The sequence below is a fragment of the Macaca thibetana genome, chromosome 6 (assembly GCF_024542745.1).
Source record: "Macaca thibetana thibetana isolate TM-01 chromosome 6, ASM2454274v1, whole genome shotgun sequence".
Classification (NCBI taxonomy): Eukaryota; Metazoa; Chordata; class Mammalia; order Primates; family Cercopithecidae; genus Macaca; species Macaca thibetana.
This window is the reverse complement of record NC_065583.1, coordinates 101,379,764-101,407,474: the sequence shown is the minus strand read 5'-3', so window position 1 is coordinate 101,407,474 and position 27,711 is coordinate 101,379,764. Positions and strand designations below refer to the sequence as shown.

The window sequence follows — 27,711 nt, the reverse complement described above, 5'->3', positions numbered from 1 at the left end:
AGTTATCAGTATCTTATAAATTTTTACTAATATTTTGAGTCTAATGAATCAGTCTCTTTATTTACCATAAAGAGCAGAAAAATATCCACAAAATACTATAATGGTTACAAAACTTATTTCTAGATAAAACTTACGACTAGACATAACTTAGTCATCTTCCAAGGATATTTATGTTTGTTTTCTGGCAATAAGAAGATATTTCCAGACTCATCTTGATATTTCCTGCCCTAAAACATGCTCCAGAGAGCCCAGTGCCCTCAGAGTCTTCTGACTGGAATGCAGATCAGATGGATTGGCAAAGCAGCTCCAGGGGGCCACAAGGGCAAACCAGAAATCCACCGTAATCTTTGACCCAACGTCCTTGAGCTGCTGAATCAACATCCCAGGTGTTTAAGTTCCTGTGGTCCATTCATCAAATGCGATTCCTTACTGATATAATGGTTACACAAATAAAGAAGCCCAGAGAAAGCACTGCATATGGAAAGGAAAGATTGACCTAAAGGGGAAGATCTTGTGGGGAGGAGAGGCAGTGAAGAAAAGAGGAGGTGGGAAAGGGAACTGGGGAGAGAGGAAAGATCTGGCGGTTTCTGTGAAAGCAAATTAGTAAGGATGTTAAGAAAAGTTTGCCTTTTCTCCATGTCCATAACGGGGATTAGAACAGTAACGTCCATAGGATCATTGTGAGAATTATGCCAGGCACACACTAAGTGCTCAATAAACATTGGCTATCATTATTATTTTATTAAGCTGGGCCTCTAGAATGGATTAGAGTTGCAGACTGGAACATAATAAGGAAATCCAGGAAGTCCGTTCATTCTTACTCTTTCCCTCCCTCTCCTCTCTTCCACAATTGATCCTCTGCACAGCTGTTTTAATCCTATTATCTTTCTGCAAATTGACTTTCTTTCTATGTCAATGAGGCTAAAACAGTTACTAACAACATCTTTTAAGTTTCCAAACTCCTTGGTTCAAGGCAGCAGCCATTTCGAAGTGCAAAGTGCATTCTTTCAGTCTCAAGTCCAAATTTCCAGAAAGACACTGATTGTCCAGCTTAGATGGAAAGTCCACTCTTGGATCAATTAACTGAAGCTATGACAGGAGAGTTGTACCGAAAGGACATGGCTGCTCCTACTAGAAAACTTCCCAAAATATGGAGGGGGGAAAAGCAGGGAGGAGATGCCGCTGTGAAGAGAGAATGGTAGGTGAACATTTGGGTACATTTCCTTTGGGTCCATGTGCGCACATGAGTACATTTATGCATGTGTGCATAACTTGGATAGCACTGTACAAAGGTTTTGTTTGTTTGTTTTAGAGATAGGGTCTCCCTCTGTCACTGAGGCTGGAGTGCAGTGGGGCAATCATAGTTCACTGCAGCCTGGAACTCATCTCCTGCACTCAAGGGATCTTCCCGCCTCAGCCTCAAGAGCAGCTGGGATTACAGGTGTGCATCACCATGCCTGGATAATTTTTAAAACAATTTTTTTCTAGAGACAGGGTCTCATTATGTTGCTCAGGCTGGTCTTGAACTCCTGGCCTCAAGATCTTCCTATCCCAGCCTCCCAAGTAGCTGGGATTATAGGCATGAGCCACTGCGCCTGGCAACAGTTATCTAAATTATTTTTTACAAGGCATTCAGAACACATTCAATAAGATATTTTTCTACAGCACTATATTTATTAGCTATGTTAACATTTCCATGTATAGATGTTCTAAGTGAATTTAAATTATTTCTATTATTTTGCTTTTATGAACTCTATTTGAATATTATTGTAACTAAATAGTTGAAACTATTTAGTATTAATTCCTTAGGGAAATTCCTTAAATTGGAATTGCCAGGTCAGAAGGTGTGTCATTTTTTAACAGTTTTGATACATGTTGCTAAATGTGCCAGGCAATTTGCACCACAACATACAAAATGCAGTTTTCCTCAACATTGTCTCCAGTGCTTAGTTGAAAATTAATCTCCATTTGATACGTGAAACAAAATTTCCTTAATTACTAGTAAGATTAAAGGATAGTTTCATGGTTTTTTTTACCAACTGTTTTCCTATTATATTCTTATTGGTTTATAAGAGCATTTTAGCCAGACGTGGTGGCTCACACCTATAATCCCAGCACTTTGGGAGGCCCAGGCGGGTGGATCACCTGAGGTCAGGAGTTCGAGACCAGCCTGGCCAACATGGTGAAACTCCGTCTTTACTAAAAATACAAAAATTAGCCGGTCCTGGTGGCAGGCACCTGTAATCCCAGCTACTGGGGAGGCTGAGGCAGGAGAATCACTTGAAACTGGGAGGCAGAGGTTGCAGTGAGCAGAGATTGCACCACTGCACTCCAACCTGGGCAACAAAATGAGACTCCATCTCAAAAAAAAAAAAAAAAGAAAAAGAAAAAAATAATAAGGCATTTTAATTACTAAATATATTGCTGGGTGTGGTGACTTGCGTCTGTAGTCCCAGCTACTTGATTGAGTCCAGGAGTTTTAGCCTGGGCAATACAACAGGACTCTATCTGTAATTACATCTTCCCAGTTTGTCATAACCTTGATATAATTTGTTTTAAGTTCAGATACTCAAATCTCTTCTTTCCAGCACCTATCTTTATCTTTACATACGCCTAGAAGGATATCATCTACCATCTACCTATATATCACCCTTTCCTATGTCCCGTTCCCTAAATTTAATTTAGACATTTCATTTGGCATTTAAAAGTCCTTCACAAGGCACTATAATGTCTTGTTTTTCACTAGTTCCATTCACAAATCCTTCTTTCTTTTATCCATCCATTTTTTCATTTATTCGTCACCTATTTACTAAGCACCTATTATGTACCAGGCATCATTCTAGACACTGGCGATACAGGAGTGAACACATCCCTACCCCTCAGGGAGCTTGAATTTTAGTGTCACAGAAGACAAACTGAAAAGGTAAGAAAATGTATATAGTTGGCTGGATGGTAATAAGTACTATAGAAAACAATAAAGCAGTAAAGTAGGGTAAGAAATTCAGGGAGAGGGTGAAATCTTACATAGAATCGTCAGAGAGAACTTCACTGAAAAGGTAATACATATTTGAGGAAGAGTGTGAGGATGGTGACTGATATGGTTTGGCTGTGTCCCTACTCAAATCTCATCTTGAATTGTAGCTCCCATAATTTCCATGTGTCATGGCAGGGACCTAGTAAGAGGTAACTGAATCATGGGGCTGGGTCTTTCCCATGCTATTCTCATGATGGTCAGTAAGTCTCATGAGATCTGATGGTTTTATAAATGGTAGATACCCTGCACATGCTCTCTTGCCTGCCACCATGTAAGACGTGACTTTGTTCCTCATTCTCCTTCAGCCATGATTCTGAGGCCTCCCCAGCAATGTGGAGCTGTGAGTCAATTAAACCTCTTTCATTTGTAAATTACCCAGTCTCAGGTAAGTCTTTATTAGCAGCGTGAGAACAGACTGATTCAATGACAGAATGGGCCAAGTGCTATCCAAGGGAGAAGCATCCAGTATGGGAGAGTATGTGCAGAGAGCCTGCGGTGGAGAGGGGAAAGGAGGAGCATACCTCCTGGATTTGAACCAGCAAGGGAGCCAGTAATGCAGGAACAGAGCGGGCAAAGGGTAGTTGAGGCAGGGATAGGGAATGGGTCATGCAGGATTTTGTAGACCACTGTAAAGACTTTGGCTTTTACTTCAGAGGAGACGGGAAGCCATTTTGAGGGTGTGGTAAATTGTGTTTCCAAAGATGGCAGCAGAAATATCTCACACCTCACACAGTCTTTTGCAATGTGATCTTGCCATTGTCCTAAGAAGAGATGGAGTCTCTTTCCCTTTTCCTTGAATTTGGGCTGACCCTAAACCAATTCTGACCAACAGAATCTAGTTCTGTAACTAGATTCTGTAATACTGTAAATTTCAGGCTGGGCCTTTGGAACTGTTTTAGAAACCTTCCTTTCACCTCTTGAAATGCTCCTTCTTGGAACCCAGAAGGCATGTGGAGAAAGACATGTAGAAGAGAACCAAGGCCCAGCCATTTTGGCCTAGTTGAGCATTTCTGCCAGCCCCCAGCTTTCAAGCCAGCCAGCTGAAGCTGCAGACACCAGATAACAGAGATAAGCCATGTTCAACATGCTTTGCACAAATTTTTCACCCCCAAACCATGAGCAAATAATAGCAATTGTGGATTTAAACCATTAAGTTTTAGGGTGATTTATTACTGATGACAAAAGAGACAAATAGAGATGAACTAAATAGCACAGGCCACAGGGGAGTAAGCACGAGACCCCACAGTTACTCTCCTGAAATTCCTAGATCCCCTCCTGCTTCTATAAAGAACTCCAGGTCTGGGTTAATCACAAACTGATGACTATTCCAAGAAGTGCTGTACTCCTTAGCTCATCATCTGTTAGTTTATTTCTGTTAACTAATGGTGTTTCTATATGAACATGCTGAGACCACCTTGTTGTATCTCATTTTGTTCCTTAAAATCTGCTTGTAACCACCCCAACTTGGAGCATCTCCTGGACTTGGTATATAAGTGCTTCCCAGGTTGCAAGCCTCAAATTTGGCCCAAATAAACTCTTTACCTATATGCATTTGCCTTAGTTCTTTTTTTTTTTTCCACCATGCCTGGCTAATTTTTAAATTTTTTGTAGAGTCAAGATCTCACTATGTTGCTCAGGCTGGTCTCAAACTCTGGGGATCAAGTGATCCTCATACCTCGGCCTCCCAAAGTCCTGGGATTACAGGTGTGAGCCACCATGCCTGGCCCTTAGTTCTTTCTTTCAGGTCGACATTACACAGTAATAGGGGACTGGAATAAAAATTGACACCAGAACGTGACATACTACTGGAATGAAAAGCTAACGCCAAATGCTACATGTTTGGGACCAAGTAACACATAGAAGACTGAAGAGCAGTGAGAAGGCTGTTGGTGGAGGTCTTCATATGGTTTGATATTTGTCCCTCCCAAATCTCACATCGAAATGTAATCCTCAGCGTTGAAGGTGGGGCCTGTGGTGGGAGGTGTCATGGTTGCAGATCCTGCACGGCTTGGTGCTGTCTTCACAATAGTGAGTTCTCATGAGATCTGGTTGTGTGTGGTATCTCTCCCCACCTGCTCCTGTTCTGCCATGTGACGTGCCTGCTCCCACTTCACCTTCCACCATGAGTAAAAGCTCACTGAGGCCTCTCCAGAAACCGAGCGGATGCCAGTACCAATGCTTATAGAGCCGGCAGAACTATGAGCCAAATAAACCCCTTTTCTCTATAAATCACCCAGTCTCAGGTATTCTGTTAGAGCAATGCAAGAAAGGCCTAACACTAGCCTAAAACAGGAAGGAAAAACTTACTCTTGCTCTTGTGGGCTAGAGAAAAGGGGGCCTGAGTTACATACTGGCTGCTCAATTACACTGTCAGTTGTAGCAATGTGGAAGATGACACATGTATTAATGAACTGGCTAAGGACATTTTCATGCAGAATGCTGAAAATGTCAACTGGCTTGTGATAGTTGATAAAGTACAGAAAGAGATAAACTAAAGAGGGAAATGTTCACCTTTCAATCAAATTTTAGAAGAATATTGAAGGCCCAAGACTGAGTCAGTTAGCAGCGTGTTCTAAAAGCAAAATAAAACTTGGAGGCAAAGAACAAATCTAAGATGCTGTAACTGCCCGACAAGTTCTCCTTGCCCACTGCCTAGACAGACTCAATTTAAGACAGGGGAATTACAATAAAGAGTTTAATCCACACAGAGTCATCTGTACGGGAGACTGGAGTTGTATTATTACTCAAATCAGTCTCCCTAAAGACTTGGGATGGGGTTTTTAAGGATAATTTGGTGGGCAGGGGGTCAGAAAGTGGGGACTACTGATTGGTTAGGTCAGAGATGAAATCAGAGGGAGTTGAAGCTGTCCTCTTGTGCTGAGTCAGCTCCTGGGTGGGGGCCACAAGACCAGATGAACCAGTTTATCAGTCTGGATAGGGACAGCTGATCCATCAAGTGTAGGGTCTGCAAAATATCTGTTATCTGGGGGAGCAATTTGGAGGGGGTTTAGAATCTTGCCACCTCCAGCTGCATGACTCCTAAACCATAATATCTAATCTTGTAGCTAATTTGTTAGTCCTGCAAAGGCAGTTTATAGTTCCCAGGCCAAAAGGGAGTTTGTTCAGGGAAAGGGCTGGTACCATCTTTGTTTCAAAGTTAAACTATAGGCCGGGTGTGGTGGCTCACACCTGTAATCCCAGCACTTTGGGAGGCTGAGGTGGGCAGATCGTTTGAGGTCAAGAGTTCAAGACCAGCCTGACCAACATGGTGAAACCCTGTCTCTATTAAAAATACAAAAATTAGCCTGGTGTGGTGGCATGCACCTGTAGTCCTAGCTACTCGGGAGGTTGATGTAGGAGAATCGCTTGAACCCAGGAGGTGGAGGTTGTAGTGAGCCAAGATGAGGCCACTGCACTCCAGCCTGGGTGAGTGAGACTCTGTCTCAAAACAAAACAAAACAAACTATAAGCTAAGTTCCTCCCAAAGTTAGTTCAGCCTGCACCTAGGAATGAACAAGGACAGCTTGGAGGTTAGGAACAAATTACAACTCACTCCAACCTCTGCCTCCCTGGAGTAGCTAGGACTACAGGCACGTGCCACCAAGCCCGGCTGATTTTTGTATTTTTTGTAGACAGAGTTTCACCATGCTGCCCAGGCTGGTCTTGAACTCCTGGCCTCCCAAAGTGTTGGGATTACAGGCATGAGCCACCACGCCAGGCCCAATCACGCTTTTTCAAATGGTAAAGGAAGGCCGACCCAGAAGATGGAGTTAGGAAGTAAATCAGGTCCAGTTGTGTGTGGATAAGGCACCACAGGGATGACTCTGTGGGTGCACAGACCTAAGAACTAAAAAGACAAGTTATCTGCCTCCCGCATTCCTTCTACAACGTGAAGAGGAATCCCTTTCAAAAAGTAAGGATGAGTGTATGAAATCCGAATAAGGTTTGCAGTGCAGTGTAAACTGTTCACAGTGTCCCGTGCTTCTGATAGGTCAAGTAAGGACGATGGACGTGGCAACATGGAAGTCACCCATGACTTTGAAAAGCAGTTTTCAATTTGTGTGAAAGCTTTATTGTGGCAAGTTCAGGTGTGAATGGAAGAGATGGGGGCGATGGTAGAAGCATAGTTTTTGGATCTTCCTGAATTGCTACATAAAAATAGCAACTAGATAGCACAATCGAAAATCAAAAGCTGGAAGAGCTGAAGACTATCAGTATCTATGTGGGAACAAGCAGAGGGGGGAAAAAAAAAAGCAAATGACGTATTCAGAGTCAGAAAGTAGGATTATGGTTGCCACAGGAGAGGGGAAGAAGGGAACAGGGAGTTCTTTAATGACTTGTTTTGCAAATTGAAAAGAGTTCTGGAGATTGACTGCAAAACAATGTGAACTTACTATGCACTTCATACTACTCAACTGTACACCTAAAAATGGTTAAGCACCGTGTGGTGGCTCACACCTGTAATCCCAGCACTTTGGGAGGCCAAGAGAGAAGGCTCACTTGAGAGTAGGAGTTCAAGACCATCCTGGGCAACAGAGACACCCCATGTCTACAAAAATTTTTAAAATGAGCCAGGCATAGCGGTGCACACCTGTAGCCCCAAGCCCTCGGGAGGCTGAGGTGGAACAATCGCTTGAGCTCAGGAGCTGGAGGCTGCAGTGAGCTATGATCATGCCACTACACTCCAGCCTAGGCAAGAGACCTCGTCTCAAAAAAACAAAAAAATGCTTTACTCCAATTCTCATATTCAGGACAGGGTGTCACTAGCATAAGGGCAGGAAAAACGCAGTGTGGTCCACAGGAGCTTTCAGAGGAAGAAGACAAGCTTGGGGTTTCATGTTTATATTCTCAACAATTAGCACAACAATGGGAAAAGGAATGTCTTTTTGGTGCTGGGAAAACTGAATATCCACATGTTGAAGAGTGAAATTAGACCTTTATTTCATACCATATTCAAAAATCAACCTACAATGAATTAAAGACTTAGCTGTTAAAACCTGAAACTAAAACTAGGCAACGAAAATGTAAACAAATAAGATTACATCAAACTAAAAAGCTTCTGCACAGCAAAGGAAACAACAAAGTTAGGAGACAACCTACAGCATTGGAGAAAATGCTCGCAAACTTAACATCTAATAAGGGGTTAATATTCCAGATATACAAGAAACTCAAAACTGCTCAATAGCAAGAAAACAAACAACCCACTTAAAAAGTAGACAAAGGAACTGAATAGGCATTTCTCAAAAGACATACAAATGGCCAACAGATATATGAAAAAGTGCTCAAGTCAGGCTGGGTGCGGTGGCTCACACCTGTAATCCCAGCACTTTGGGAGGCCGAGGTTGGCGGATCATGAGGTCAGGAGTTCCAGACCAGCCTGGCCAACAGGGCGAAACCATCTCCACCCAAAAAATACAACAATTAGCCGGGCAGTGTGACACGCGCCTGTAACCCCAGCTACTCATGAGGTTGAGGTGGGACAATCACTTGAACCTGGAGGCTGACGGAGGTTGCAGTGAGCTGACATTGTGCCACTGTACTCCAGCTGGGGTGACAGAGTGAGAACCTGTCTCAAAAACAACAAAAAAATCCAAAAACCTGCAAGTAGAACTACCATATGATCCAGCAATCCCACTAATGGGTATATATCCAAAGGGAATGACATCAGTATGTCAAAGAGATATCCACACCCCTATGTTCACTGTAGCATTATTCACAATGGCCAAGATATAGAATCAACACAAGTGTCCACAAATGAATATATAAAGAAAATGTGGCAAGGCGCAGTGGCTCATGCCTGTAATCCCAGCACTTTGGGAGGCCGAGGTTGGCGGATCATGAGGTCAGGTGTTAGAGACCAGCCTGGCCAACATGCATGGTGAAACCCTGTCTCTACTAAAAATACAAAAACTAGCCAGGTGTGGTGGTGGCCACCTGTAGTCCCAGGAAGTCTCGGGAAGCTGAGGCAGGAAAATTGCCTTGAACCTGGGAGGCAGAGGTTGCAGTGAGCCGAGATTGTGCCACTGCACTCCAGCCTGGTTGACAGAGCAAGACTCTAACTCAAAAAAAGAAAAAAGAAAAAAAATGTGAGCTGGGCGCAGTGGCTCACGTCTGTAATCCACGCACTTTGGGAGGTTGAGGCAGGATGATTGCTTGAGGTCAGGGCAACATAGTGAGACCCTCTCTCTACAAAAAATACAAAAATTAGTCAGGCTTGGTGTTGCACTCTGTGGTCCCAGCTGCTCGGCAGGTTGAGGCAGGAGGATCGCTTGAGTCCAAGAAGTCAAAGCCAAAATAAGCCATGATCACACCACTGTACTCCAGCCTGGGTGACAGAGTGGGACTCTGCCTCAAAAAAAAAAAAAAAAAAAAGGAAAAGAAAAGTGGCATATATACACAACAGAATAAAAAATTCAGCCTCAAAAAGAAGGAACTCCTGCAACATGCAACAACTTGGAGGAACTTAGAGGACACGGTTAAGTGAAATAAGCCAGGCACAAAAAGACAAATACTTTGTGATCTTACTGATCCATGGATCTTAAGATTCATTATCTTACTGATCCATGACTTAAGAGATGCAGAGTGTAAAGGTGGTTACTAGGGGCTGGAGGTGGGGGATTGGGTGAAGGGGATTGGGTGAAGGGGAGTTCAGGGTGATGTTGGTCAAAGAACACAAAATATCAGCCAGAAGGAGTAAGTTCAGGAGATCTACTGTGTAACATGGTGATTAGTTGGGAAACTTGCACTACCTTAAAAATTCTGAGAGTAGGCTGGGTGCGGTGGCTCACGCCTGTAATCCCAGCAGTTTGGGAGGCTGAGGTGGGCTGATCACCTGTGGTCAGGAGTTCAAGACCAGCCTGGCCAACATAGCGAAACCCCATCTCTACTAAAAATACAAAAATTACCTGGGCATGGTGGCACATGCCTGTAATCCCAACTACTTGGGAGGCTGAGGCAGGAGAATCGCTTGAGCCTGGGAGGTGGTGGTTGCAGTGAGCCGAGATCATGCCACTGCACCCCAGCCTGGGTGACAGAGCAAGACTCTGTCTCCAAAAAAAAAAAAAAAAAAAAAAAAAAAATTACTGTGAGCTTTTAAATGTTCTCAGCACAAAAACATGAGGTAATACATATGCTAATTAGCATGATTTGGTTATTCCTGAATATATACATATTTCAAAACATCATGTTGCACACCACAGATATGTATCTTTTATTTGTCAATTAAGGGATCAGCATATACTCCATGAAACTGAAGAGAGACCTCGTTAACATCTGAAGGCAACATCTCTGCGAAACAACTAACTTGAGTACTTTAATTATATATGTATCTAGCAGAAGAGAAAAAAACAACATAGTTTTAATTTCAAATTTTATTAAAGTACAGAGTTAACAAGTTTTGAGTTTTTTACATAGGAAAAGCCTAGTCAATTCAGATGCTGTATAGAAAAATTAACACTAAAAAACAAATAGAAGTCCATGACTAAAGGGGGAAAACAACGTTTAAAAGTTACCAAAATTCTAATCATATCAGAGACAATTATAAATTTCAAACAGTAGATTTACCAGACATATTGCATTTTCAAATTCTAACGTAGCAAAACGTAACCACATAATTTGGCTACAGCTAATTGTTTCAGAAAAGTTTAAAAAATTAGCAAAGTTATATCTATAAAACTTTTGTAGTTTTCTTTTTGCAAAGTAAAAAAGGCTTAAATCTTTAATAAAGGAAAACAAAACAATCCTCTTAAATTTCTTATAAATAGCTCTCGAGACATATATTACGCATCTGCTGTAATCTTTCTTTACCTGAGAGAATGTCCCAGGATCCTTTATCCCAAAGGATTACCTTAAAGAGTTCTTCCATAATTTTGCTCATGTGAATATGATTAAACTCCTATAGAAGTGGGTTGGGACATATGCATTCTTAATCTGCCCTTCCCCATTTGTTTCTTTCTGAAAGGATTTTGCTTAAGGAAAAAAAAAAGCTCTTTGGTAAAGGCCAAATATTTCAACCTTTCAAAATGACTGCCTCTGTGAAAGATTTGTTGAGGAAGAAAAAAAAAAGAGAGAGAGAGAGAAAGGTCTAAACATCTGTGTGGACAGCTCTCCAGTCCTGTGAAGTCAAAGGCCCAACATTACAGAGCACACCTCTGTCTGAAATGCAAAACTAAGTTAACTAGCAAGTTACGGAAAATAGCCTTCAGAAAATTCTGCAGGCCAAGTGGCTCCTGCATTGTCCCTGAAGAAGGAGGGCCCATGTTCTTTCTGGGTGTGTAAGGTCTTACTAAGTTCAAGGTTTGTCCCTTCTTAGTTGTAGGTTGGGTCCTCTTTCACTTCCAAGAGGTATAGGATACTAGAGTACACCAAATGAGATACTATTTAGAAAGGCAATAAAGGGAGGGTAAAAGCCTAGGCAGCTTAAATACAGGCTCTGGAATTTCCTTCACAGGAAGGTGAAGCACCAATGATGGCAAAAATTAAATAAATACGTCATCTTAAAAAGGCAGAGGGTAGGCTGCGTGCAGTGGTTTATGCCTGTAATCCCAGCACTTTGGGAAGCCAAGGCGGGCACATTGCTTGAGCTCAGGAGTTTTGAGACCAGCCTGGACAACCCCATCTCTACAAAAAAATAAAAACTGGCCAAGTGTGATGGTGCAAACCTGTGGTCTCAGCTACTTGGGAGGTGGTCCTTGAGCCCAGGAGGTCGAGCCTGCCATGAGTCAAGATCATGTCACTGCACTCCAGCCTGGGTGACAGAGTCAGCCCATCTCCAAAAAAAAAAAAAAAAAGAAATAAAAAAATAAAAAAGGCCAAAGATGACAATTTTGGCACAGGGTGGGAAATTAACATTACACTGAAGTTATTCATAATGAAGGATCTTCTGAGGAATCAGAAATAAACAATGTTGTATGGAAACAGAACCCCAAAACCCCAATAACTCCACCTTCCCCACAGCCCACCCCCACTCTATCTCCCCTTCAGAGAGGCTCCAAATACCTCTGGCAAACAATTTCTTCAGACAAAATGAAGAAGCTTTTTGCCCAAGAAATTGGGGGCAAAAATAAAAGTAACCAACGAGTATTTAAAAAAAAGCTAGACCCAGGAAAGACGTGGTTGGGTTTCCGAAGGCTTATAATGGAAACAGCCTCTAGCCTCCAGTCAGGTAACATGCCTCGCTATGACACTCCCATAAAAACCCCCACCCCTCGCCACCCACTTAGTGTTTTTACTCATAAAAATGAGGGGAAAACTTTTCTACATCAGACAAATGACACAGAGGAGATATTCACATGCAGCTTTAAAAAATCCTCTTCATCTGTCATCCCTAAATGTGTCTGACCAGCAGCTTCTGGGAATATACTCTTTAAGTCATGTACAAAAAGGTATAGGAAGCAAATGTCTATTATTTTTAAAAGATATCAGTGAGTTAATCAAATGAACACCATTGTTAGAGCAAGTCAAAGCCATTGGCACAATGTTTCCAGTTTCTTAAATCACAATTGCACAAAACTATAGGTTCTTTAAATCCAGTAATGTTGTCTCCTTGCCTGAGAATTGTATATCACAATTAATAACCATTAACATTAACTTTGCATTGATAGTCCCTCATCCTCAGATACATCCACATCTCTTTTGTTCATCCAGATACATGTGCGAACATTTTCAGCTGAGAATAAAATTCAGAGCAACTGTAACTCTCCCTCTTGCATTAGACCAACCAGCAGAAGGGAACGGGATGTCACAAACCAGACTCACGCATCTGGAAAACATGGGGTGGCTGGGCTGGCTCCAGAAGGAAGTGACGAGGGCCTTCCACCGGCCACACTCCCTTGCTTGGGCTTCCCTGAGCTGCTTTCTGCAGAGGAAAGGGCCAGCCACGGCCAGCCAAGGAATCCAAGGCCTTGTCAGCTTGACCTTGACTGAGCGTAAGGTCAGTTTCTCAAATCACACCAGCTGGCAGCCAGACCCAGTCAAGAAGACAAAGTAAAGGCTCTGCTAGACCTCAGCAGGAGGAAAACAATGAAACTAGTCACAATACTGCCCGGGCCCCTGATCTGCTACTCCTCAGGGTGTTTCCTAAAGACAACCTCCAAGGCCCTAGGCCACTGCAACACAGCTACTGTGGATGACACGCAGCCCCACTCCCTGAGCCCATTCTTGGCCCACGGAGCTCCTGTACCCTAACTGGTTCCTTGGGGAACCAGTTAGCCTTTCATTTTGCGACTCCGGACCAATCTTTGAACTGCTAAGTACAGAGCTCCTGCCCTATAAAACGAAATTTAATGGACTTTACAAAACAAGGCTCTCTTAACCACACACACAGATGGAGTGCCTTTTGAAACTGAATCTCAAACACTCTTAAGTAGGGAAAGTTCTAAAGGAATTCATCCCCTGTAATTTGTTTCCCCATGGGTTTTCTTGGGAGAAGGCAAAGGAATGAATAGAAAGCATTTCACTAATTTCACCCACCAGCATTTTGGCACACGGAAGCTCAGCTTAGGTGGCACTCAATTCTGCCCAACTCATACAGTAGAGCACAGAAAAAAATGACTGGGCTGAGCCTTTTATTCTTAGATCCTCACTTCCAGAGAGCGTGAGAAGATTCTTTTCATCCCGAATGAAATTCTAACAGGAGTTTCCAGCAAGTAAACCTTTTCCCTGCCTGAGAACATCAATGCTGAAAATAGGCATCATCTTAGGTAGCTGCCAAAAGTCACGTTTCTGTATTACTTTGCAAGTATGGATTTTGGAAATTCCTGTGGAGTGTGATCTTGGCTCACTGCAACCTCCGCCTCCCAGGTTCAAGTGATTCCCATGCCTCAGCCTCCGAGTAGCTGGGATTACAGGCACACGCTACCATGCCCGGCTAATTTTTCTCTTTTTAGTAGAGATGGGGTTTCACTGTGTTAGCCAGGCTGGTCTTGAACTCCTGACCTCAAGCGATCCACCTGCCTCTGCCCACCTCTCTTTAAGTATATTCGGCCACTCCCACATGTTGCCTAACAGGCTTCCTCTGGTCAGTGTGTCTGAGATCCTCACCTCAGAAATTCTCACGTTAGCGAATCTACTCCAAGGATGCCAGAATGAACCTGAACGGTATGGTCACATTACAGATCCAGAACACAAAACGTCTTCTGCTTTTACAGTTTCAAAGGCCTCAAGGTGGAGAAGAAACTGAGGGGCTGGCCTCAACACCTGAAAGAGCAGTGCATGCAGCGGGCTTCAACACGAAGCAGCTTTTCAGTTAAGGTCCTAAAAGTATTATCATTATTAACAGCACAAACAAGTAAGAATGATAGCCCTCTGTTGCTTAGGCAAAGAAAACAACATGAATCTTGTTCTATAATCGTGTGAATAACACCATAAATAAGCGCCGTACTTATTGCGGTAACTTGGATCAGGTAGTGATAATATGGTGGAGAACCACGTGGGGGGTGACCAGGCAAATTGTGCTTTTTCACATTATTACAAAGACGTGGGACCCAGAAAAGATGAGACCTCGGGGAAGGGTGCAGGCAGAGAGTGAAGTCTGTGATTCCCAGCATCACAACCTCAAAAGGAGATGTTTAGGGGCCATGAGGAGGGGGCACTGAGGGTACAGTTGAAAAGCAGGCGCCACCTCTTGCACCCTATAAATACCAGGGGCCCTGCAGGCTGAGTCCTGTCCTCAAAGCCGCCTGGGGACAAGGTTCTAAGAGGCGGAAGTGAGTGAGAGGGGTCTGGATTCTGTTAGGGGCTGGGGACTCAAGATTTTGGCATATTTTCTATTCCAAGGATGAGAACGACTGGCCACACAAGGTATTTCACAGGTATCCCTGTGAAAAGATGCTGTCTCCCAAATTCTGTTTTGGCAAAAACATGCAGAAGGAAGTCAACATAACCAGTATCCAGTTTCTAGGGGTAAGATATTTCAACCGTGATCAGTTTGGTTGAAAATTTCAATTCCTTTGGGACAAACTGGTAGTCTCTTTTTGAATTTCAAAAGTAAAAAGTTAATCAGGAGATTTTTTTTTTTTTTTTTTTTTTTTTCCTCACAGCCTTTTCAGACCCACTCAGGCACAGGGCACCAGTCCCTGCTTAACCCCCGGGGACACTGTTCAAAAGATGGCACTTTCCAGGCTGTAGGCCCACAAAGGGGACCGCTGATATCGTCACACAGAGAACTCCCGGGTAGGGCAGCAGAGGGGAGCGACCAGCGTACACAGGTACAACAGCACGCATATCCAGCAGGAGGCCATCTTGACCCAGAAGATGGACCAGCTCCCGCTGAAGAAGCTCTCGATGTTGGCACTTTCGTAACTGTGGAAACAAGAGACCCAGCCGCGGTCAAAGCAGGAACATACTGAGATACAATTCGCTAATTCACATTCCATTTGTAATGTACAACTCAACGGCTTTTAATGCATTCATACACAGACTTGTGCTACCATCAACACAACCCGTTTCCAAACATTCTCATCACCCCCAAAAGAAACCACGCACCTCTTAGGTGCTCTCCCCTTCCCCATGGCCCCCCGGCCCATCCCCGGCATTCACCAATCTACTTTCCGTCTCTATGGATTTGCCTATTCCAGACAGTTGATATAAAAGGAATCACATGGCCTCTTGTGTGTGGTTTTTTTGCCTCACGTACCATTTCCAAGTCTCAGCCATGTGGTAGCATGTGTCAGTCCTTCATTCCTTTTTATTGCTAACTAGTGTCTTATTGTATGGATACAGCACATCTTGTTCTACACAGTCACCAGGTGATGGTCATTTGGGATGTTTCCCCTTTTTGACTATTATAATTGATGCTGGTATGAACATCCCTGTGTAAGTTTTGTGGACCTAGTTTTCTTTTTGTCTTCGGTACACGCTCAGGAGTGGAAGAGCTGGATTACATTGTAACTCAATGTTTAATTGTTTAAGGAGCTGCCAAACTCTTTTCCAAAGTAGATTTCACATTCAAACCAGCAATGTAAGAGGTTTCCAATTTCTCCACTTCCTCGACATTTGTTATTATCTGCCTTTTTAATTATAGCTTTCTCCATCTTTTCTTAAGCTTCCCAAGCCAAAAATTTCCAGCAGTTCCCACAGCATCATTGGGAAGCATTAAAGCTCCCTTCTCCTCTCCTCCTTCAGGAAGAATCTCTCCACTCACTGTGCTTGAAACCACCACTCCCACCACCCCTACCCCAATTCCCTTTGCTCATTTTATTTTTCTCCCCAATAGTCATCACCATCTAACACACCATATTTGACTTGGATCATAGTCTGTCTCTCCCGCTAGACTATAAACCCTGCCTCCTAGAACCGTGTGGCACATAGGAGCCACTTGCACATCTGTTGAATGAATGATAAAAAGAAGTACAACAAGCCTACATGTCTAAGCTTAACTTAGCAGTCAAACAAATTATGATACAACCGAAGCTGTGGACCTGCAGAAAAAGTATGAACCTCTGTATAGTGACAGGGAAGGTCAGGTCAATCATGTACTGCCAAGTTAAAAAAAAAAAAAAAAAGCCTCCAGGGGAAAACATGTACAATAACATTTACATTAAAAAAAAAAAAAAAATTAGCCAGGTGCGGTGGCTCATGCCTGTAATCTCAGCACTTTGGGAGGCCGAGGCGGGTGGATCACAAAGTCAGGAGTTCAAGACCAGCCTGGCCAATATGGTGAAATCCCATCTCTAAAAAAAAAAAAAAAAAAAAAAAAAAAAAAAAAAAAATTAGCCAGCGTGGTAGCAGTGCCTGTAGTCCCAGCTACTAGAAAGGCTGAGGCAGGAGAATCACTTGAACCCAGGGGCGGAGGTTGCAGTGAGCCGAGATTGCGCCACTGCACTCCCGTCTGGGCGACAGAGCAAGACTCCATCTAAAAAAAAAAAAAAAATTACGTAGGTTTATAAATGCACAGAAAAGGAATACACATCCTAGCAGTGGTTATCTGTGTGGGGGGAGTAGAGGTGGGTGGGGGTACCACATTGTTACTTTTCATAATTACACATTTAGTTTGTATTTTAAAAAAAGATGTTTCCAACTTTTGTGATGAAAATGAAGAAAAATGGGGAAGAACATATACAAAATTTGAAGTAGAAAAAAAGGGATATTTTCTCTTTCTGAAAGGCAGATGAATGCTTAGGAATTCCCATTTTTCCTCCATTACCATGTTTTCCAGACTGTCCATATAGAGCTAACCTTCCATTTTCTTAAAGTTGCCATAGCATCACCAGTTTCCAGGGTTAAAACATACCCGTCCACTGTTAAAACTCGGAACTCGCTTATAATCCCAGCACTTTGGGAGGCCAAGGCAGGTGGATCACTTGAGGTCAGGAGTTCAAGACCAGCCTGGCCAACACGGCGAAACCCTGTCTCTACTAAAAATACAAAAATTGGCTAGGCATGGTGGCGTGTGCATGTAATCCCAGCTACTCGGGAGGCTGAAGCACGAGAATCGCTTGAACCCGGGAGGCAGAGGTTGCAGTGAGCCAGGATTGTGCCACTGCACTCCACCTGGGCAACGGAGTGAGACTCCTTCGCAAACAAACAAACATGAACAGCACTTAACTCTTAACTTTAAGACTTCACTTCAAAAATACCCAAGCAAATGGGCCACTCACTTGAACCAGTTGGTGACGGTCATCATCACATACAGGGAAGCCAGGAAGAACACGAAGTGGAAGTAGGAGTAGATGTAGACGGTGCCTTTCTTCTCGTCATAAATGACCCGGGGTCCCTCCTTCCCCTGCTGCTGCTCTTCAGTGTCTGTGAAGCACAAAGGGAGCCCAGGCTCAGTGAGTGAATGTGTGTGTTTACCATCCAGCAAAGCCACACTTGCTAATTCTACAGGGCTGTCAGTAGAAAAGATGCCAGAAAGCCATCTGTACCCTCTGGCAACTTCAATCTGTGCCCTAAGCACAAAACCCCCACCCCACCCTAGCAACTCCCATAATAGGAAGAGTTACCTAATGCCACATTTGTTTTTATTTATTTATTTTTTGAGATGGAGTTTTGCTCTTTTTGCCCAGGCTGGAGTACAGTGGTGCGATCATGGGTCACTGCAACCTCCGCCTCCCAGGTTCAAGACATTCTCCTGTCTCAGCCTCCTGAGTAGCTGGGATTACAGGCGCACGCCACCAGGCCAGGCTAATTTTGTATTATTTTTTAGTAGAGACAGGGTTTCGCCATGTTGGCCAGGCTGGTCTCAAACTCCTGACCTCAGGTGATCCACCTGCCTCAACCTCCCAAAGTGCTGGGATTATAGGCATAAGCCATTGCGCCTGGTCTGCCACATTTATTTTAACAGAAAGAGAACCCTTAAAAACCCCTAAAGACGTAAAACTTACTATAAGCTTTGCAGAAACTGAGAGAGAGTAAAACAAGAGTTAGTTCTTAAGCCCTTGGAATCCTCCAATCCAAGAAGGAAAGTAAGGTGAAGGAATGAAATGGCCCCAAAATAAGGTATCAGGACCTCTTGGTATTTTCCAAATCATTCCTTTTTTTAAAATGTGCTTTCTGATTCTCTAAATCTCACTGTATAATTTAACTTACATATAAACCAAAATTTGGACTGATTCTCCCTACCAGAATAACAACACAAACTAAACTCAGCTATCCTTCAGGAAGAATGTGAAAAGTATATAAGCAGTCAATCAGCTTTAGAATAAATTTCCCCTTACTATTCAAGTTATTTGTGTCTGAATCCCAAATGACAACAGATTAGAGCTATAGGACTGCAGTGTCACACAGATGAAAAGAATAAAAGTACTCTGCTTACCCTCTCCACCAGGACTGAAGCAAAAACAACAGCGGGCTATCTGTGAAAGCAAAAGCAACAGTCAGGCGGCTTGTGTTCTATTTCTAGTCCACCTCAGTAAGGCAGCAGTAACCCTTATTTGAACAACCTCCCAGGCCCTGACTTGCATGTATCCCTTCAAAAGATGTGGACTGTTCTTTCCCAGGTGTGCTGGGCATTGGTGACAGGAAACACCATGGAGGGAGATGTGCCAGAGATCCTCATCCATGGACTTGATGCTTTTTCCTGCTACCATGAATGCTGGCAGCAGAGCCTTGAGACAGCAGCTCCTTTACCCTTCTTGGGTAACCGCCACGGAATGGCTGATCACGGCAAGGGTAAAGGCTGTGCCATCATGGCCCCTGGGGTTAGGGAGGCTTTGTCCAGCTGCACTGTCCTTCAACTTCACCCTCTGCCCAATTTTGCCTCCTTCCCCTTCTCCCTCCACATGTGCTGATTTTTAATAAATATCCCACACAACAAACTGCCTCAGCCTCTGCTTCTGGAGAACTTAATGTGAAACCCAGTGAATGTGACAAGAGCCCCACTCCCCCGGCGTTCCCTTCTCGTGCTTTGCCTTCAATGCTATTTCATTAAATCCTCTTTGACCTTTGCATTGGGCTTATTATTATCCTGCGTACAGCTGAGGAAACTGGGGTCAGGCAGGTTAACTGGCCAAAGTCACCAAACTAGCTTAGTGTCAGAGCTGGGACAGACGAATGCAGGATGGGGATGCCAAGATCCATGATTCACAATAGGTAACGTGGTGTCTAGGAGCTTGGTGAAGCCAGTAGAATCTGAAATAATAAAGCGAAGGAATCTGGAAGCAGCCTACCCATGTTTCCTATCAAAATCAAGCTGTTGCATGGGCCGTGGACAGGGATGGAGGGAATGCTTGCCTTTGAGGCATCTCTGGTACCTTGTGAATTTTTTAAATCATTATTTCTTTTCTTTTTCTTTCTTTTTTTTTTTTTTTTGAGATGGAGTTTCACTCTTATTGCCCAGGCTGGAGTGCAATGGCACGATCTTGGCTCACTGCAACCTCTGCCTCCCAGGTTCAAGCAATTCTCCTGCCTCAGCCTCCTGAGTTGCTGGGATTACAGACATGTGCCACCACACCTGGTTAATTTTGTATTTTTAGTAGAGACAGGGTTTCTCCATGTTGGTCAGGCTGGTCTCGAACTCCAGGCCTCAGGTGATCTGCCCGCCTCGGCCTCTGAAAGTGCTGGGATTACAGGCGTGAGCCACCGCGCCCAGCCATTATTTCTTACCTACTCAAAACAATAAACTTAATTTTTAAAAATCAGGTTATGTGTATTCCCAGCTATTTGGGAGGCTGAGGGAGGAAGACTGCTTAAGCCTATGAGTTTGAGGCTGCAGTAAGCTGTGATCCCACCACTGCACTCCAGCCTGGGTGACAGAGGCCCTGTCTCAAAAAAATAAAATAAAATAAAAAGAAAAGAAAAAAAGTACGTGATTTCAGAAAGACTCTGGTAAACACAGTATGAAGACTGCCTGGGAAGTGCAGTGCCCTTAGCACTTTGTGGCTGAAGATATTTCAACTACAAAGAACAGATGAGCCAAGGATGAGAATATGAGAGCTTGAGTCTTCATCTCATTTGCATATCAAGGCCAAGCCCTTGTTTCCCTGCTTGACAAGGAAACCTTTAACAGAGGTATTACCCTTAACAGGAGCTTGGATTAAGTGACATGGTCTAAAAACCACTAATTCATTCAGTGGGCCCAAGACATGGTATGCTGAGGTCTTAGTTCTTTTGAAGCTCAAGTTACTGTAAGAAACTATGAACTCTCACTTTCAAAGTTGTATCCTGTGAAATGTGATGCAGGAGAGCAAACCAACTTCCATCTTGCATGCTCTCCAGTTCAGAAGGAAACACTAGGACATTTTCCCTTGGACTGAGAAGAAAAACATCCTCTCTTCAATCTAACTTGGAGACTTGCTGTTCTTTGAGCTTGAACTCTGTACACAATAGGGACATTGAAACCATAACCATACAACCTCAGCAGGTGGTCACCTAGTCAATGGTGAGAACAAACACCTCTTCTACAGACCATTCTCTTCTGTATAATAGGCAGTAACCTATTCAAACTCAGCACAGTTTTCTCCTTTGGGCAACAGAAAGAGTTGGAGAATGATGCTGGCAGACTGACAACCCTTCATAATGGCTCACTATCTCCAGGTCAGGTGCAAGAGAGACCATCCCATCCCCAGACATCCAGCTGCAGAGTAAAGTGCCCATATCTGGACAGACACCAGGGCTTTTCCATCCATGGAAAGCTATTAGAACGCACGCGGTGGCCGGATGCCAGCTGCCCCCAGTCAGCAGGAAGAACCAGGGTTCAGCAGCTCAGCTCCTGGGCAGCAGTGGTCAAGAATACAGACTCTGGGGCCAGAGTACACGGTTTGCATTCTGGCAAATCAAAACCTGTGAGGCTTAAATGACTTCACTCTGCTGGTTTTCCCCTCTGTAAAATGGAGGTAACAGCACGTCACTGGGTTTTTATGAGGATTAAGTGAAATCACATAGGAAGAACTTAGAACAGTGCCTGGGACATAGCAAGTGCTGTAAGTCTTAGTCATGCTTGGAACCCCTGGTTCTTTTCATTCTTGGGTCACAGCTGAGTCTTTCCCTGGCTGCCTCCATCTGATTAGACCCTTCTGATGTTGGTAGATGAGAGCCCCAGAAAGACCTTTGCACAATTAAGAAAGTAACAGACATTTTGTTGACTGATAGGCACCTGCTGAACACCTGGAGGCTCTGAATGTGCAGGCAACCAATGTATTGTTCATAACACTCTACCTGACAAAACGCTCACCTGATGGAACTGACATTCAGTTCAACAGTGTCAACAGCGTTCAACAGCGTCAGGCAGAGCAGATACAGTTCCTTCCCTTTCCTCTCTCCTTCCTTCCAAACAGTTATTACATAATCTCACAGCCATGCTGTGTATGGAGGGCACAGACAAGTATGAAACAGGTGGATGGATCAGAAGTTAAAATAAAACCCACCCAGACCCCATTATGGCAAGGGAAGAGCGCAGGGTGCAGCCTGACAAGGTTACCCAAGCCTCTGTTTGGGGGCGAATGGCAGGATGCCACCCAAAAGGCCAGCTTTCTTACAGAAAATCAAGAATGGACTGATTCATTTTAATCCCATAGCATACAAAGGAAAGCAGGAAAGCATTTATTTTTCCTTTTTCTTTTATTTTTTTGAGTCAAAGTTTCACTCTGTTGCCCACGCTGGAGTGCAGTGGTATGATCTTGGCTCACTGCAACCTCTGCCACCAGGGTTCAAGTGAATCTCGTGTCTCAGCCTCCCAAGTAGCTGGGACTATAGGTGTGTGCCACCACACCTGGCTAATTTTTGTATTTTTAGTAGAGATGGGGTTTCACCATGTTGGCCAGGCTAGTCTTGAACTCCTGACCTCAGGTGATCCACCCGCCTCAGCCTCCCAAAGTGCTGGGATTACAAGTGTGAGCCACCACATCCGGCCAGCATTTATTTTTCTATACAAAAATCTCTTTTTTCCCAAGCAGAAAAACAGGATCATGGAATGCAGATTGATAAAGACACAAACACAAAAGGTCCTCCTGAGAAATGGATCTTCTGAGATGAAGCAGAACAGGAAAAGGAAATGAACTTACTTCCAGTTCAGGAGCTGCATATCGCCCCTGCAGAGCGTCGGAACTCGATCTTGTTGTTGATGTCAAACTAAGAAACAAACAAAAGTCAGCTGGGCGTATTAACATGGAACGAAGGGGAAAGCCGGCTGGCCAGTACTCTGACGAGAGCCGCGGTGTAACCTACCGTTCAGGTGACTTAAATCAAAGCAATCTATTTTAATATCTCTCCTTATTCCAAAATTGGCTGGCTGATTCTATAGTTGATATCATTTTACACGGATTGCATTAGATCATTTTATGCAAAGAAGTTTGTAGGTAGAGAAGTAAGATATCTTGGTTTTCAGTATTGCTTTTTGCCTCTCCTCCCTCAAATGTTAGAATAGTTTTCTAATTTCACTTTCTCTTTCCCTCCCTTTGACTAGTCTTGCTCAGAGGGAATCAAAAGCAACGAACCCAGAGATGGCAACAGAAAGCAAGGGAGTGAAAGCAAAAGTCGCAGTTATTTACTGTGATAGTCTATAGCAGAACAAGGCTTGCTGTTTGGAAATTTAACAGAGTAGCAGTCGATGTAATAAAAAATTCTGCCACTTCCCTGAGACCTAGAAAGGTAAAATGTTAGAAAATTTGCCTTGCAGGGGGCAAAATAATTTATTTTTTCTGAAAACAAAAACAGGCCAGAGGTAGTGGCTCATGCCTGTAACACGTTGAGAGGAAGGGGTGGGTAAGAGGATCCCTTGAGGCCAGGAGTTTGAGAAGAGCCTGGGCAACACAGCAAGACCTCGTCTCCACAAAACAAAAACACAGAACATTTTAAGCAAATAGAAATATATACCATACTTAGCGTTCCAGCTAACTTTAGAGATTGATTTAGCAAATATTTACTGAAGGCCCACTACGTGTTAGGCCCGATTCTAAGCACTGGGGACTCACTGACACAGGCAACAATCTTGCCATCAGGTAGCTTCTGAGCTGGCCTGACATGGGCAGGGCGTGTTGGTACTCAAGAAGCTGGTCTGCTCATGGGAAGGTGGGACACACACTCATCTCAATCCAGCGAACCCCATGGAGCAACACTGTGCAATCTCATCCTCTTTCCCAAGGAGAGAAGAGATCAATGAGACAGAGATAAACAATAAAACGCTTTCCTCATACAGAAGCCACTGAGATCCAAGTTTGCTGCTTCTTTTGTGATCCGCTCAAGCACAACAGCATCATTTTCATTTCTGCTTTGAAACGACGGATGCTAATCCAGACCCACGCCACTCCACCTCCTGTGTGCCTGGTCAGACAAAGACAGAAACATCTCCCGGTGACTGCGCACCCAAGGAACACAACACCTGATCCGACATTTAAGAGTGGCCTGGCTGGCAAAATTGACAAATGGGATCTAATTAAACTAAAGAGCTTCTGCACAGCAAAAGAAACTACCATCAGAGTGAACAGGCAACCTACAGAATGGGAGAAAATTTTTGCAATCAATCCATCTGACAAAGGGCCAATATCCAGAATCTACAAAGAATTTAAACAAATTCACAAGAAAAAAAAAATCAAACAACCCCATCAAAAAGTGGGCAAAGAATACGAACAGACACTTCTCAAAAGAAGACATTCATACAGCCAACAGACACATGAAAAAATGCTCATCATCACTGGCCATCAGAGAAATGCAAATCAAAACCACAATAAGATACCATCTCACACCAGTTAGAATGGCGATCATCAAAAAGTCAGGAAACAACAGGTGCTGGAGAGGATGTGGAGAAATAGGAACACTTTTACACTGTTGGTGGGACTGTAAACTCGTTCAACCATTGTGGAAGACAGTGGAGATTCCTCAAGGATCTAGAACTAGAAATACCATTTGACCCAGCCATCCCATTACTGGATATATACCCAAAGGATTATAAATCGTGCTGCTATAAAGACACACGCACGTGTATATTTACTGCAGCACTATTCACAATAGCAAAGACTTGGAACCAACCCAAATGTCCATCAATGATAGACTGGATTAAGAAAATGTGGCACATATACACCATGGAATAGTATGCAGCCATAAAAAGGGATGAGTTCATGTCTTTTGTAGGGACACGGATGAAGCTAGAAACCATCATTCTGAGCAAACTATTGCAAGGACAGAAAACCAAACACCACATGTTCTCACTCGTAGGTGGAAACTGAACAATGAAAACACTTGGACACAGGGTGGGAGTGGGGAACATCACACACTGGGGCCTGTCGGGGGGGTGGGGGGAGGGGGGAGGGATAGCATTAGGAGATATACCTAATGTAAACGACGAGTTAATGGGTACAGCACACCAACATGGCACATGTATATATATGTAACAAACCTGCACGTTGTGCTCATGTACCCTAGAACTTAAATTAAAAAAAAAAAAAAAAAAAAAAAAAAGAGTGGCCCGGCTGGGTGTGGTGGCTCACACCTGTAATCTCAGTACTTTGGGAGGCTATGGCAGGCAGATCGCTTGAGCCCAGCAGTGCGAGACCAGCTTGGACAACATGGCAAAACCTTGTCTCTACAAAATATACAAAAATTAGCCAGGTGTGGTGGCACATGCCTGCGGTCCTAGCTACTGGTGAGGCTGAAGCAGGAGACTAGATTGAGCCTGGGAGGTTGCAGTGAGCATGATCACACCGGTGCACTTCAGCCTGAGTGACAGAGGTACTCTGCCTCAAAAAAAAAAAAAAAAAGAGTGGCACATATTCTGCGCATACAAGTTTTGATTTAGTACAGTGTATAGTTTCCAGAGGGGAGAATACAAGTTTTTAATTTTAAGAAGAGATCAGTATCATAAATTTTCATTTGAAAGGTAACATTCATTGTTTACGAGGCTCAGAATAGGCCAGGTGCAGTGTGGTTCACACCTGTAATCCCAGCACTTTGGGAGGCTGAGGTGGGTGGATCCTTTGAGGTCAGGAGTTCCAGACCTGGCCAACATGAAACCCCGTCTTTCCTAAAAATACAAAATTAGCCAAGTGTGGTGGCCGGCAGCTGTAATCCCAGCTACTCAGGAGGGTGAGGCAGGAAAATCGCTTGACACTGAGGAGGCAGAGGTTGCAGTGAGCTGAGATCACGCTACCGTACTCTAGCCTGGGTGAGAAAGTGAGACTCTATCTCAAAAAGAAAAAGCCTCAAGAGTAAATATTCTACTCTATAAATTCTTTGGATTAACATAATTTCCAGAAAACAAAGCTCTTTATTTGGGCTCCTTTGCCACTTCACCATCAAAGAGGCCTAACATGGGGACGGTTTTTTTACTTCTAAAAAGAACTACATTCAGAGCATCACTAATGCCATGTGACTTCTACAGGTAGATGTTACCCTACATTAAGATCTATATTCAGTTGCCAGGCATGGTGGCTCACATCCGTAATCCCAACACTTTGGGAGGCTGAGGCAGGCGGATCACCTGAGGTCAGGAATTCGAGACCAGCCTGGCCAACATGGTGAAACTTGTCTCTACTAAAAATGTAAAAACTAGCCAGGCATGGTGGGGGGCACCTGTAATCCCAGCTACTCGAGAAGCTGAGGCAGGATAATCGCTTGAACCCGGGAGGTGGATGTTGCAGGAAAAAAAAAAAGATCTTTATTCAGTTGTAGCCTTTCTCCATACAACACTCTTCTTGGAATTATCAAGAAAAGGTTTTTTTTTAATAAGCTCTTAAAGCCTAGTAAATTCTTATTATCTGCATTCAGGCTATTACAAAGACCACTGTTTGGCGAACACAGCTCAAATTGCTATAAAACAATTCCTGGGTTACCTCTCCTCTTCCTGGGCTAAGATAGGTGTGACTTTAATTCAGTATTTCCCGTGGGGATAGAGGGAGACTTACAGCATTGGGTTAAGACAATGCTTTATTGTACGGAGAATGTCTAACACACCACAGCGTGTTTACTGTCTCTGCCTGCTGCCACCTCACCCCAACCCGGCCAAAATGCCAGCAGTGCTCTGCAGTCATGGTGACAGCCAAAAAAAAAAAAAAATAGCCATGCCCTGTTTCCCTGCAGAACCACTACAGTGCTCAGAACCCCTTCACACTGGCAGAAGAATAGACAATGCAGGTGCCCCTCAACACTGGCACTGCAGATGCTTCTGAAGCTGGCCAAAGTCCACTAGACCACAGAAAATCTCTAAATAACATGTCCAAACTTTCCTGGAGATCACACATTCTGCCTCCCTGACAAACGTACAGGGCAGTCCCTTGACAGATCCCATGACTATTCCCAGCCTTTGTGCAATGATAAAGATCAGTCATGATCCCCTGTGCTATAGAACCCAAAGGAGACCCGGGCTCTCTGTGAACCTGGGGCATGGGGTGGAGGATTTCTTTTTCTTTTTTTGGAGACAGAGTTTCGCTCTTGTTGCCCAGGCTGGAGTGGGCTCGATCTCGGCTCACTGCAACCTCTGTCTTCCGGGTTCAAACGATTCTCCTGTCTCAGCCTCCCAAGTAGCTGGGGTTACAGGCATGCACCTCCATGCCCGGCTAATTTTGTATTTTTAGTAGAGACGGGATTTCTCCATTTTGGTCAGGCTGGTCTTGAACTCCTGACTTCAGGTGATCCACCTACCTTGCCCTCCCAAAGTGCTGGGATTACAGGCATGAGCCACTGCACCGGGCCACGGGGTGGAAGATTTCTAACTTGAAGATTTATAGCTGGCAGGCAGCCCAGAGCAGAATTCCCAAAATGAAGATACAAATCTCCCCCCTCCTTTCCCCACCCACCCCTTAAAGACCCAGAATGTACCAAAAAAATAAATATCCTTCCTTGATTTCCCAACTTTTTTTTACTGTAAGCCAACCCCCTCGCCAATGCTATCACACCAACCTGCAAACCAACCCACTTCAAACTAGGAAGTTGTTTGACATTGAATAAAGATTCTTACTTTTTCCAGTTTTATATTTAAAAGGATATTTTCAAAGATGGTTCAATATTAAGAATTATTTTTTCTCTTAAACACAGATAAAAGTGGAATGGCCAGGAAACTTTACGGCGCAAATGCTTTGTAATAATATAATTATGCAAGTCATCCAGTTTATCTTTCTCCCTCAGGGGACATTACACCAAGCCATCTGAGGAAAAAGAGCAGGGAGAGACTATCCATCAGTGTCCCTAAATACTCCCGCAAAGAAGCCTCAAGGAAAGGTTGCCCAAAATTGGGAGTAGAGAGCTACAGGTATAGACTCCATGCCTCCTTACATGTACAATGAGGAGACTGACCTGATCAACTCCAGGAT

General features: G+C 43.7%; 1 protein-coding gene across 1 annotated transcript in view; it reads right to left on the bottom strand.

The window, feature by feature from the left end:
• Window positions 1-10,389: 10,389 nt before the first annotated feature.
• The window catches only part of SERINC5 (serine incorporator 5), a 121,727-nt gene continuing 104,405 nt past the window's right edge, over window positions 10,390-27,711 (bottom strand). The window contains exons 9-12 of the mRNA XM_050795684.1: window positions 22,474-22,540; window positions 18,789-18,828; window positions 17,632-17,776; window positions 10,390-15,334 (exon numbers count right to left, since the gene is read on the bottom strand). Of these exons, the coding sequence (XP_050651641.1) occupies window positions 15,187-15,334; window positions 17,632-17,776; window positions 18,789-18,828; window positions 22,474-22,540 (400 nt within the window). The 3' untranslated portion in view covers window positions 10,390-15,186. The remainder of the gene's footprint in view (window positions 15,335-17,631; window positions 17,777-18,788; window positions 18,829-22,473; window positions 22,541-27,711) is intronic.